We start from the raw sequence: 13,703 nt of genomic DNA, 5'->3' as shown, positions 1-13,703 counted from the left end.
GATTCTAGCTATAGGTAAATTACCAATAGATAACTCTACTAGTTAAAGCTTTAACTCATTTGTAAAATTACACCAGACAGACATAGACGTAAGCAAACACAAAAAAATGGTGTTATGATTATTTAATGGAGAGGAACTGCAGAAATCTGCAACAAAGAGGACTTGGGAGTGCTTTTGTATGAAACACCAGAAAGCTAACACAGAGGGGCAGCAGATAATCAGGAATTATAATGGAATGTTGGCCTTTGTTTCAAGGGGGTTGATGAATAAGACTAGGGATTTCTTGCTGCAACTGCACAAGGTTTTTAAAATCCTTGATTTTTAGAAGAGTGTTTTTGCCATTTCAGTCCACAATCAAAAATATAGATCAATAAAAACGAGGTGTTTGGGTAGGAGGGGATGAAATGTCTGCAAGACGAGTAGGGGAGCACAAGGTTACAAAGGGAGTTACAGAGGAGGAGGTGAAGGCTGCAAGAGCATTTATGAAGAACAGAAGACTATGGGACGGATGTGGTGGTACAGAGGAGTGGACCACAAATGGATTCTGGGGAAGAAGAGGCAGTAAAATGAGTGGGATGAAGAAGGATTCTGCAAAATTGATGAAGGGTAAATACAAACTGCAAGAGTAGGGGAAAGGGGGGATGCAAGGTGTTGGGGAGAAGAAACCTGCAATATTCCTAAGAAGTGAAGGAGGATGTAAGTGGGTTTAGGGAGAGGGAGCCTACAAAAGGGGAGGGAGAGCAGTTTCTTAATGGTAACAAATAGTCACCAAAGTTGGAGCCAAGAAATGCATTTCTTGTAAATGAATGTGAAATCTCTTGTCTCCAGCTGCATAAGGTCAGGAGATATAATATGAGGAGAAATATAGTGGATGCTTTTGTGATGAATAATGTGTATCAATTAAAACTAAATCTGAGATTAAGATCTGAGATGATAGAAAAAGGGTAATAAAAGTTGAGATGTTGCAGCTTTCAGCTTATGAGACCTCACAATTCTCTGGAAGAAGTGTGGCCTTATTTTTGGTTGATGTACGTGTCAGTTATTTAATAAAAGTTGCTGGTTCTTGTTGTCATGTTTTAATTTAAATAGAGCAATGTCTCCAATATGAATGCTTTCCTTGTGTATTGTGGTTCTAATTTTAAGGAGGGGTGACAATTATTAAGGAGATTGATGAATTCTTCTAACTCTGCTTAGCATAAGTCCCAAATACCCCATATGCTAACATATACAGAGAAAGCATTGTTACTAAGATGCAGCTGTTTGGAATCACCTCCACTGTCAGATATAATTTTAGTTGGCACGGTGTTCATAACAAAAGCAGCCACTATATTCATTCCCACATTGTATCTCCTGACCTTATGCAGCTTTGAACAAGAGATTCCACATTCATACTCCAAGTTTGTTATCATCTGCAAAGTTTGAAATATTACCCTAAATGTTCCAATTTTCATGCTAATTATAAAATTACAAAAAAAAAGCAGTACCAGCACTGACCTTTTGGGAATGCCACAGTCGACCATCATCTAGTTTGAAAAACATCCAGCTCCCACAACTTGCTGCTTTCTATCCTGCAGAGATAAGGCTTAATGGGTATTTAGATCAGCCTCTGTGACATGCTATGATAGAACTGTGAGCTCAGTAGACATTGGAGAAAGACTTTACTAGCAGGATGGAACTGCAGCAGCTCTCCAGGGAGATAACTGCAGCAATATCATCTCATATTTACAGTTGATGAATACTATCTGAAGAAGTGCTTTGAGATCTGTCCTGAGCCAATCTGAAGAGCAGATGTACCTATAGTAAAAAAAATTCTAAATTAAATGTTGTATTGAAGCTGACACTAACACTATTCCAAGAACAACAAATCAATATGTGCCTTATTCCTGCATTCCCTTCACCAATTTTCTGTTCATCAAAAAATTCAATTAAATTAGTCCAATACAATTTACCTTTTACACGTATGTATTGGCTCAAAGTGATAGCGAAAATAGAAAAACAGATGAGGATGGTTCTGAATTTGAAATGCGCATGTTAATAAGACAAGGCAGGCTAAACCAAGCCAGAGAACAATGAATTAAACTCTATCTATTTCAATGCAAGGGGCCTTACAGCTAAGGCAGATGAACTTAAGGCATGTATGGGATAGAGAAACATAGCTGATGGAGGGACAGGATTGGCAGCACAATGTTCCAGGTTTTTGATGCTTTAGGACGGGAGGCAAGTGGGGAGTTGGGGGGTTGGGGAATAGCATTTTTGATTAAGGAAAACATTACTGCTGTACTAAGAGAGAATATTTCTGAGGGATTGTCCAGTGAAGCTATATGTGTGGAACTCAGAAATAACAAGAAGATTATTGGTGGGATTGTAGATTAGCCCCTCAAAAATAAGAAAGAAATTGGGGAATAAATATGTAGAGATATCTCAGTTATATGTAAAACTAATAGGGTCATAAGAGTAGGGGATTTTAACTTTCCAAACATAGACTGGGGCTGTCATTGTGTTAAGGGCTTGGATGGTGATTAACTTGTTAAATGTGCTCAAGAAAATTTCCTTTATCAATAATGTAGAGAAAGAGCAAAACTTGACCTTTTCTTGGGAAATAGGGCAAGGCAAGTGACTGAAGTGTTAATGGGGGACCACTTTGGGATCAGTGATCATAATTCTACTACTTTTTAAAATAATTATGGAAAAGTATAGGCCTTGTATAAATGTTAAAGTTCTTAATTGGAGTAAGGCAAATTTCATGGTAAGAGACAGGAACCTTCAAGTGTTGATAGGAGGAGACTCTTCACAGGCAAAGGGATAACTGATTAGTTGGAGGCTTTTGAAAGTGACAGAACGAGAGTTCAGAGCATTATGTTCCAGTTAGAGTGAAGTGTAAGGTTGGTAAGAGTAGGGAACAATGGATGAGTAAGGGTATTGAGGCTCTGGTCAAGAATGAGAAGAAGTCATATATTAGTTAGAGATCATTGGGATAAAGTGAACCCCTTGAAGTGTATAAAGAGTGTAGGGGCATTCTTAAGGAGGAAATCAGGAGGACAAAAAAGGGATATGAGATAGCCTTGGCAGATAACATCAAGGATAATCCAAACAGATTCAGCAAATACGTTAAGAACAACTATGGAGAGAATAAAACTTAAAGATCAGAGGGTGTTCTAGTTATTAGATTTAGAGAGGTTAATTTCAGTCAAATAGATGTGTGACCATCAGGTAAGGGAGGAAGGTAGTTCAGAGTGTACTGTGGCTATTCCTGTCTCAAACTGATGCACTGTTCTGAGCACTATTGAAGACAATAGACTCTCAGAGGAAAATAGGAGTGGCTGGTAGATCTAGGGCAACAAGAATGAATTTTATGACAAGCAGAGTTTATCAAGATTCAAAAGAGTAATTATTATCAGGGACTTTCCTGTCAGGGGCATAGACAGGACATTCTGTGGCCATCAGCATGAACTAAAGATTGTTCTGGTGCCAGGATCAAGGACATCTCAAAATGGTTGCAGCACAATGTTGAAGGAGACAGTGAGAAGCTTGTTGTACACATTGGCATGAACAGCATTATTAGGGAAAGAGTCGAGGCTTTGCAGTGTGAATGTAGGCAATTAGGTAGAGATTAAAAAGCAGGACCTCAAAGGTTGTAATCTTTCGATTATTCCCAGTGCCTTGTGCTAGTGAGAGTAGGAATAAGAAGATAGTGCAGATAAACCAATGGCTGAAGAGATAGTGCAGTGGGCAAGGATTCAGATTTTTGGGTAACTGGGATTTCTTCTGGGGCAGAAAAGGCCTGTTCAAAAAAGACAGGTTTCACCTGAACTGGAAAGGGGCAAATAAACTGGTGAGGAAATTTGCTAGTTCTATTTCAGGATCCTTTAAACTAGTAGGGAGTGGGGTAGGGGGATCATTTGAATGAGAATTTAGGAGGCATGGCTAGTAAGCTTGCAGATAATACTATAATTGGAGATATAGTAGACAGTGAAGAAGGTTATCTAAGATTACAAAGAGGTCTTGATCAATTGGGTCAATCAGCTGAAGAGTGGCAGATTGAGTTTAATTTGGATAGATGTGAGGTATTATATTTTGGTAATATAAACAGGGATAGGACTTAAACCATTATTGGTAGGGCCCCGGTAGCATTGTCAGACAGAGAGAGCAAGGGCTTCAGGTGCATAGTTCTTTGAAAGTTGTATCACAAGATAGACAAGGTAGTTAAGAAGGCTTTTGGCATGCTTGCCTCCATTGCTTGGGCCGCTGAGTATGGGAGTCGGGACATCATGTTGAGATTATACAGGACATTAGTGAGATCTCTTTTGGAGTACTGTGTACAGTTCTGGTTGTGCTGCTATAGGAAGGACATTATTAAATTGGAGGGGTTCAGAAAAGATTTACCAAAATATTGCCAGGAACGGAGGTTTTGGGTTACAAGGAGAAACTGGATAGGCTGGGACTTTTTTCACTGGAGAATAGTAGGTTGAGGAGTGACCTTATAGTGGTTTATAAAATCATGAGGGGCATAGATAAGGTGATAGCAAAGGCTTTTTCCCTAGTTTGGGTGAGTTAAAAACTAGGAAGCATATTTTTAAGGTGAGAGGATAAAGATTTAAAAGGACCCCGAGGAGTAACATTTTCATACTGAGGGTGAATCGTGTGTGGAAAGAACTGTCAGAGAAAGTGATGGATGCAGGTGCAGTTAACACATTTAAAAGACATTTGGACAGGTACATGAATAGAAAAGGTTTAGATGGATATAGGCCAAACACAGGCAGGTGGGAATAGTTTAGTTTGGGAAACTTGCTCAGCATGGACGGGTTGGACTAAAGGGTCTGTTTCTGTACTGCATGACTCTGTGGCTCTGATTCTGTTACTCAGTCACACCTCTCCAAGTGCCTGTTAATTTCTTCCCTGATTATTGTTTCTAAGACCTTACACACCATGCTGAGGCATAGAGAGTTTAAGAGAAGGATGGTGTGTAAGGATTGTTTTCTTTGCAGCATAGACAGCTGAAGGGGTTCTGACTGAGGTGTGTAAGGTTGTAAGAGGCATGGATAGGGTGGATAGAAAACAGCTTTTCCCTTTAGATGAGTCAATAAGGAGATGACATCACTTTAAGATAATTTTAAGATGAAGGGCAGGAGATTTACAGGCGAAAATGTTTTCTCCCAGATCTTGTAGGGAATGTGGAATACACTGCCTGGAAGGAAACCTCACAACCTTTAAAGGGTAAATAGATGAGCACTTGAAATGCAATACCAAGTGCTAGAAAGTGGGATTCATGTGCAGAGGTCAACACAGACTCAATGAGCCAAAGAGCCTCCACTATGCCATATGCATGCATGTTGAAACTACTGGTAAAAAGGCACTAGTGTCCTTTACACACTTTTTTGATTAAGATTGTCACATTTGCCACTCTCCAAGCCCTTACCACCTTTGCCATATCCATGGAAGATTGGAAGATAATGTTGAGCCTTTTTTTGTCGCCACCCTCATTTCCCTTATCAAGCCATCCCGACCAGGTGACTCATCTGCTCTAAGGCATTGTTTGCCCATCCATTAGCTACCATATTAAGTCCTGGGCTGATTGTTTTTTGTTAACTAGAGGTGTTCAGAGACATGGGAAAACAATAAATATATGCAGATTGGTTACAGATCTCATCAAATGACAGAACAAGATCAATGGGTGGAATGGCCACCTCCAAATCTCTATTCCTATGTGGCCTAATTAAAGACAATTTGCAACAGTGTTCTCTACAAAATCAATTATATGCTTCAGACTTTTAATCTAGGTTTTAGAGTTTAATCTACGTTTTAGAGTTTAATCTAGATTTTATTGAAGTGCTATCTCTATTTTCTTTTTTCTTCCCTGCCCCCACCCTTCTCTTGCAGATTGTGACCTCTTGCTCGATGGAATCAAGTCATTAAAAATTGTTAAAAAAATAGGTGAGTCCCAAGGTTCTTGGATAAAGGACCCTGTCCGAGATTTTCAAAAGGTTTATTTCTTGAGTGGAACCATTGGCAGTGTTCTCACTGAGTTTGGAGGCATCAAGGCTTTCACAGAGAGTGCAAGCAGGAAAATGGCTAAGAGAGTCACCCTCCCTTTTGCCTGGCAGGGGACGGGTCACGTAGTGTACAATGGCTACCTGTACTTCCACCGCAATGGCACCCTCAACCAGATTGTCAAGTTCGACATCCGGAATGGGACAGTCAAAGACCGCATGCTTCTGCAGGGGGCAGGCCAAGTGCCCGCCTACCAACTCTCACCATACACCTTCATCGACATGGCTGTGGATGAGCAGGGCCTCTGGACTATCCATGCTGAACCGGATGATAGTGGCGGCGCCATCATCGTCACCAAGATTGACCACGGCAGCTTGGCAGTGGAGCACTCCTGGGACACCTCCTGCTCCAGCAAGGGAGCTGAGGCGGCCTTTATGATCTGTGGCACCCTGTACGTTGTCTACAACACCCATCATGGCGGTCGCTCTCGTGTCCAGTGCCTCTATGACGTCACTGATGTGGTCACCAGTGCTGATTTGCCAGTCCTGTACTTCCCCAAGCGCTATGGCAAACATTCCATGATCCATTACAACCCCCGGGAAAATCAACTCTATGCCTGGGATGATGGCTATCAGACAATCTACAAACTCATCACAAAAAAGAAACTGGAAAGTCGGCCCTCTTTCTAATAATTTTCATCATTTTATCTTTATATGCTCTGTTATAAAGCGACCCTAAATTGTCGACTAATGGTTATCATACCTGCAACTTGACCAGTATAATCCACCCAACCCCCAAACAGAATGGCTGGCTTTTAGTTTTAATTCACTCAAAACTTCTCTACCACTGACACAGCACAATTCATGAGGGTGATGGAATTCTCTCCATTTGGCAATGCGTGCAGCTCCAATAGCACTCCAGAAACTTAATGGCTTCAAGGACAGAGTACTCATCTGAAATCCCAATAAATTCCATAAACATTCAATTGTTCCACAACCAGCACACAAAGTCAGCAGTGTGTACCTGTTACAAGATACAGTAACATGCTAAAATTGTTTTGGCAGTACCTTTCAAACCTACATCCTCTACCACCTATAAAGACAAGAGCTGCAGATATTTGGGAATACTGCTCACCAGCAAGTTCCTCTCCATCAGATGTCATTGGGACTTGGAAATACATCACTGTGCCTTCATTATTCTTTCCTTACAGCACTGTCGGGGTACCTACACCATAGGAACTCCACTGGTTCAAGAGAGCAGCTCACTTTCAGGGGTAATTTTGGAACATGTTCACTTCATAAGTACATTACTAAGATATTCTTATGAAACAAGATAGGACAGGTAATACAAAATTGAAAATGTTAATAATACACAGCAGAATACACTGATCATATCTGTATGGAGACAGTGGTGGGTATTGCAAAATGAGATCAGGAAACTGCACAAATGTAGACAAGAGTGTCCTTGCTGTTTAAAGACATCAACAGATCTTCCGTGCATCACCTACAATTCTGCAAGTGGCTAATCTAATCACCTACTATAACTTGTAACTGCTCTGTCTTCCAGAAAGGATCATCCACGAGGAGACAAAAGGAAGAACATCTTGGCACCACAACTCATTAAATTTAAGCTGTTTTGTCCCTTTGTTGTGCATTTTCAACTCCAGAATCAACAGCCAGATAGCTGATGCCTGTTGCAGAGACGCAGCAAGTTTAGTCATTTATATTGAAAGACTGTAAATTGATGTTGAGGAACAGACAGTGTTTAAGGTCATGTCAACATGATATTGAGAGGGAATCATAAGAACAGATTCTTATTTGCATCTGTTGCTCGTCCCTCTTCCTACTCCATCACATCCTCCCAAAATCGTTTGTTCCCTTAAGAGACATTGCAGACCTTCCAGTTCCTGATCCTGACAAAGGTACGTTACACAAAAAGATTGGCTCATCTTTTCCTGTACAAACTGCTTTTCATTTTGTTTTATGACGATTGATTTTTCTTTGGATCTACCTTTTCCCCACTTTAAAATCTTGTGAAATCGCATCTCATTTATAAAGCTGATGAAGTCTCCACCATGTCCACGAAGAGGTAACCTTTATACTAGATGATTAATGATAAGCCTTTTCCGTCACAAATGAATTAAATTACAAAGGCACCGCTTTTATTATGTTCAGTGCACAGGCTTTTTTCAGGCAATGTTACAAGCTTTTAGCATTTAATTAAAATGCAATTAATTTCACTGCTTGATCATGTCCACTCACCTTTTTAAAAGTTCATCTGATTTCAGGGAAATTGAAATGTCTATAAATCAGGGCTTCTCAGCCATTTTGCTTCGATAGCCTCTCCTCATGTCATAAAAATTCTTGTCCCCTGTTGTAACATAAGTTATTTTTCTGTATAAAATTCAGTTGTACAATTAACTGTATACATTTGTCATTAAATTTGCTTCATTTGCATCTTCTCTGCTATGTTGCAGCTTTTTCCCTTGTTGTGATAACATTCTCTTTTTCTCTCTGCCCTCTGAAGTTATTGTGTGGAATAATCTTTCCAATTTACAAGTTCTTTGTGGCTTAAGCATTTTTTTAATGCATATACTGTGCAAACCTGCAGCTAGATAGAATTTCAGTTCCCAAATGGTACAACAGACAATAACATGATTGTAATTTTCCCACTCTTGTAAATCCAGTCCTGAAATTAAACAGTCAAAATGTATATCAACAATATTTGCATCAACAGCTTAGGCAAAAACATCTTATTTGCAGATTCATTGTAAAAAGCCTTGACCAGAGTTTTCCACACAAGAAGCACACGCACGCTCTGACTCCAAAAAATGTATAAACAAACCCACCCAAATATTGGACTGTGGACAATAAAGTAGTAATGTACCTGGACTAGTAATCCAGAGGTCTAGACAAACACTCTGGTCACATGGGTACAAGCCCCATCCTCCTAGCAGCTAGTGGAAAGGAAATCATTCTGTTTTCTGATCAATGTGCCTCTAGATCCACAGCAATGGATCCTCTGAAATGGCCAAGCAAACTTCTTAAGGGCAATAGGGATGGTCAACAAATGCTGGATTTGACGCATCCCAGGGAGGAAGTTTAGAAACTGCCAGCCATGTAGCTCTGTCTGAGTCAGAATTTTATGGATTGCAGCCTACCTCAGGACTTGATCCAAGCTGACACTTCAGTGCGGTACTACAGGTATGCTGTACTGTTGGAGATACTGTCTCTTGAACAGCCACTAAATCAAAGCCCTGTCTGGCTCCTGAAGAGGAGATGAATTATCCCATGACATGTTCAATTGTCATCACAAAGACAGATTACCTTGTCATTATCTCACTCTTATGGATTTTGCAGAGTGAAAAAGAGAGGCATGGTGGCTCAGTGGTTGGCACTTCTGCTCACAGCGCCAGGGACCTGGGTTTGGTTCCATTTTTGGGCAACTGTCTATGTGGGCTTTGCACATTCTCCCTGCGTTTGCATGGGTTTCCTCCGGGTGCTCCAGTTTCCTTCCATAGTCCAAAGATGTGCAGGTTAATTAGATGAGCCATGCCAAATTGCTCCAATTAGGGATCTGCAGGCTAGGTGTATTACCCATGGTAAATGTAGGGTTACAGGGATGAAGTGGATCTGGGTGAGATGCTCTCAGGAAGTTGGGGCAGACCCAAAGGACTCAATAGCCCAATGATTGTATAATGTTCCCCAAGTTATCCAGAAACTACTCTCCATTGGTTTTGAAACACTTTGACACATCTGGTGGTCATGAAAGTACTACATACATGTGAATGTCTTTACTTCATAGCTGTAATATCCACAATACATCCAACTCTAGCCAGCTGCCATTTCACAAAAGCATTTTTTAAAATTACAACGATAAAATTTGCTTAATGCTCCAAAGTGTTTCCTCACTCTGGATATTCCCATCATATGTTGGGGCAATCCGCCAACCACACCCACTGCTTCATTTACAGATCAGCTTGATTTCCCTTTCCCTCCATCTCTCTGCCTGTTGTCAAACACCAACCGAAGACTGTCTAAACACACACACACACACCTCAGCTAAATTGTCTCTTCACTCCAGTTTTGTTTGGCTAATCCCCACATCAGTCATTTTTTTCTTTGCAGTCAACCTCTTGAAACCTTTGTTTGAAGCCCGAAGCGGGTGATGGCGAACCCTTGCTTAAGTGAATTTCAGTTCAGCTAAGGCACTGAGTTTCGCAGTGCTATAGCATTGCTTAGCCAATTCGAGAACATGCTAAAGACTGAGTGTTGGGAATGTATTGCTTGAGTTGTTAGATGTCATTGTCTTCCCCAGCTTTTCTGCTACGATTTGCACCTTTTCCTCCTGGGGATGCTAACTATTCCTATGTGAGTCTTTAAGATAAGTTGGCTCCTGATATGTGGGGAGGGTTGAAATGGGACTTTAATTCAGAATGCAATATTTATACTGCAGTATTGTACACATGCAACTTACCCTCTCCAATATTTCAATATTTGGCATTATGTTTCACTGGTGTAAAGCTGCCTGGTTAGTGCCTCTGCTCAATTTCAATCTCACCTCACGCTGCTTTATTTGATGCTTTGTAATTTTCTTGCCCATTGCTCTAGTGAGAAAATTGAGTGAACGCAAACACTCTTGATGTAAATGGTAGAAACTGTACAACGTACTGAGCCACAAAGCACACCACCCTCACTAAATGTACAGAATCTTGTTCAGCAAAATGTTTTTTTCTGCCTGAAAATGAGCCAAGTCCAGTTTAGACCCTTCTAACTTCCAAAAAACAGCCTCTTACACATAACCTCACCCCAAATCTTCTGTACTGTCATCAGTGGGGTACCCCTGTATCACACTGGTCCCACTCGTCCACGACCTTTTACCACATGGCTACAGCTCCAAATTCTCACAGTACTGTCCAAGATAAATTTCCCCCTTCTAAAACATCATATGACCTTTAACTATTTAAAAGATGTTATAATTTGTCCTCTAGTTCTCCAACCCTCGCCACAGGTCACTGTGCTCCTCCCACCGGACTGTTTTACACTGTTGCACTGGAGTTTGGGGAAAAATGACAAATAAACCCTATAAGAATCAAGTGCTAACGCTACGGTGCACTTTATTAATGTGCGCTTAGGATTTTGTCACACTGACACACCAATGTTTATTACCTATCTGCATTAACAGCCAACCTTGGAAACATGAGATGAGAGTGGCATATAGGTTTAACTTAGTAGGAGCAACAGATTCTCTTCCCCGAAAGATATCGTGAAACATTTGTGATTTTACAATAACTTCGAAACAATTTTGCTCTTTGCTTGCTGTCAGATCACAACTTATAAATTTATTGAATCCTATTCTGTAATTCTCCACTTGGATTAGTGTTAATTCCTGAAAACTGAACATGAGAAGCAGAATGGATCCTGAGCGTAGACTGTTAGATCTAACAGTAGAGCCCCCAGTTAACTCAATATGTGATAATATTTTCTTCCCTGTGAAAAGAGTTTCATTCTGTTTTTCATGGCCGGCCAAAATCAGAAACTCATGCTTGGCAAAAAATCAGACATTTGAAAGGACCAGACCAACAGATGGCAAAACCAACTATATATTTCAAAAGTCTTGTATCTCTGCATGCTTCCACGTTTTCAATCAAAATTCCTATGTAGTTCTGTCACATCGTAATTATATCCTCCAAGTAATGATGGCACAGTAACACATTAATTGTACATCTTCTAGTTCACCAGCCTACATTGTAAGCAATATCATAACCTGTGATTGACTGTATTTTTCAGATTTCTGTAAGTTATGCTAGGTATAAATAAATAACAGGATGCCAAAATACGTTCTTTTTCATTTTGCTCTCAGTTATTTATAATCTTTCAATAGTGATCCAAGCAATTGCTTGTTAAAATGAACGTCTTGCCAAGCTAAATCAAAGGGAGCTGATTAAAACGCAAGGGCATTGTTCTGTTTTAATTGTCTTTAATGGGGTGTGGACACCTCTGGCTAGGCATACTTGTCATACCTACTTGCTCAAAGGACAGCTAAGAGCCAACCACATCACTGGGTGTCGTGTCTGAGTCAAATGTAAGCCAGACCAGGTAAGGATAACAGATGTCATTCTGCAAAGGACATTAGCGAACTAGATGGGTTTTTTTGTGAGAATTGACAGTGATGACATGGTTGCCGTTAGGCTAATTTTTTATTCCAGATCTTTTGTAGAATTCAAGTTTCACATTCTGCAGTGGCGGGATTCTGTCTCCAGAACATTAAGCTAGGATTACTGGATTAATACAAAGATAGTAGGAACTGCCAATGCTGGAGAATCTGAGATAACCCGGTGTGAAGCCGGATGAACACAGCAGGCCAAGCAGCATCAGAGGAGCAGGAACGCTTGTTTTTGGGTCTGGACCCTTCTTCAGATTAGTTCAGTGACATTAACATCACACTGCTGCCTTCTCATTGTAGTCCTCTTCAAGAGACTATATTCCAGTGTACGCTAGAAGTGTGGAACTCCTTCCTGCAGAAAGCTATAGATGTCACCTTAATGAATAACTTTAAATCAGTAATCAATGGATTTTTGCTGCTACGTGGAGCCAAGGGGGTTAAAATATCATTAGAGTTACAGGTGACCCATGATCCCACTCAATGGAGAAACAAGTTTGCTGGGTTCATTGGCCTGCTCCTGTCAGATGGGCATTTTAGTGCAACAGCAGCACATAGTTTGTCATAGATGAGATAAACATGAGAAAAGTGTTTCCTTTGCCTGGGAAACTTGAGATGAGTTCTGAGCATTTTAAAATTGCACTAAGGAATATGGAAGGAGATTAGCAGAAACGTCTTCGCACAGTGTGTAACTGGAACATGGAATACTTTGACAAAGAGAGTTGTGAAGGCAGTAACTGCTGCATTCTTGAAAGGAAAACTGGATAATTTAAAAAGCATTCAGCTGTGGGCAAGTGGCTGTTCAATGGAATTAGATTTGGACTTCTCCAGTAATAAGCAAGTCCAAACTAAATGGGCCTAAATGTTTAAAGTTTTGATGAAGGATCATTTGACCTGAATCATTGACTCTGTTTTCTTTCCACAGATTCTGCAAGACCCCCTGAGTTTCTCTAGCAATTTCTGTTCTTGATTTAAATATCTACTTGGGGTTCTGTAAATCCCTGTGGTTATTAGAAGAGTGTCAATGCAAATTCCTTGCAGCAATCCATGTAGAGTACATACATGCACGGTCCTGTTATGGAGGGAGTTCCAGGGAGGGACATGTTTATTGCTACCCAGGTGGTGCATTCATTCAGCTAGCTGGTGCCCCCATTAAGGGTTGCATGTGTAATAAAGAAGGGGGAGAATTATACTCCTCCTTGGCTCCTCTGACATAGAAGTGTCCTTCCAACACAGCCAAGAAATGGTGACTGCCTCAACAATGGTGGACACGCAGCAGCTTCTGGATATGTCCCTGAGGACATCTCCACATTGAGGTTTCTTCAACATTTACCTTCCACAATCTTAAGATCAGAAATGGGATGTTCACTAATGATTGCAGTGTTCAGCAATCCACTACTCCTCTGAAGGGATTGTTGATACACCATCCACTATCTGAAACATTCAATCCTTTCAGAGATATTGAAGTAGTCTGGGTCTAAATCTTCTATGACTCCAGGCACAAGTCAAATGTGTGGTGGAATTCACTCCACTTGCTTGAGAGGATACTTTTC

The 13,703-nt window shown here is 40.5% G+C and overlaps 1 protein-coding gene across 1 annotated transcript in view; it reads left to right on the top strand.

Annotated features, from left to right (window-relative positions):
* The window catches only part of olfml1 (olfactomedin-like 1), a 43,647-nt gene extending 31,821 nt beyond the window's left edge, over positions 1-11,826 (top strand). Inside the window, exon 3 of the mRNA XM_048545529.2 lies at positions 5,878-11,826. Within this exon, the coding sequence (XP_048401486.1) occupies positions 5,878-6,677 (800 nt within the window). The 3' untranslated portion in view covers positions 6,678-11,826. The remainder of the gene's footprint in view (positions 1-5,877) is intronic.
* The last annotated feature ends 1,877 nt before the right edge of the window (positions 11,827-13,703 follow it).

Source organism: Stegostoma tigrinum, chromosome 17, assembly GCF_030684315.1.
Source record: "Stegostoma tigrinum isolate sSteTig4 chromosome 17, sSteTig4.hap1, whole genome shotgun sequence".
In the NCBI taxonomy this organism is placed as follows: Eukaryota; Metazoa; Chordata; class Chondrichthyes; order Orectolobiformes; family Stegostomatidae; genus Stegostoma; species Stegostoma tigrinum.
Note: the sequence above shows the minus strand (reverse complement) of the source record. Positions and strands in the feature narration are given on the sequence as shown.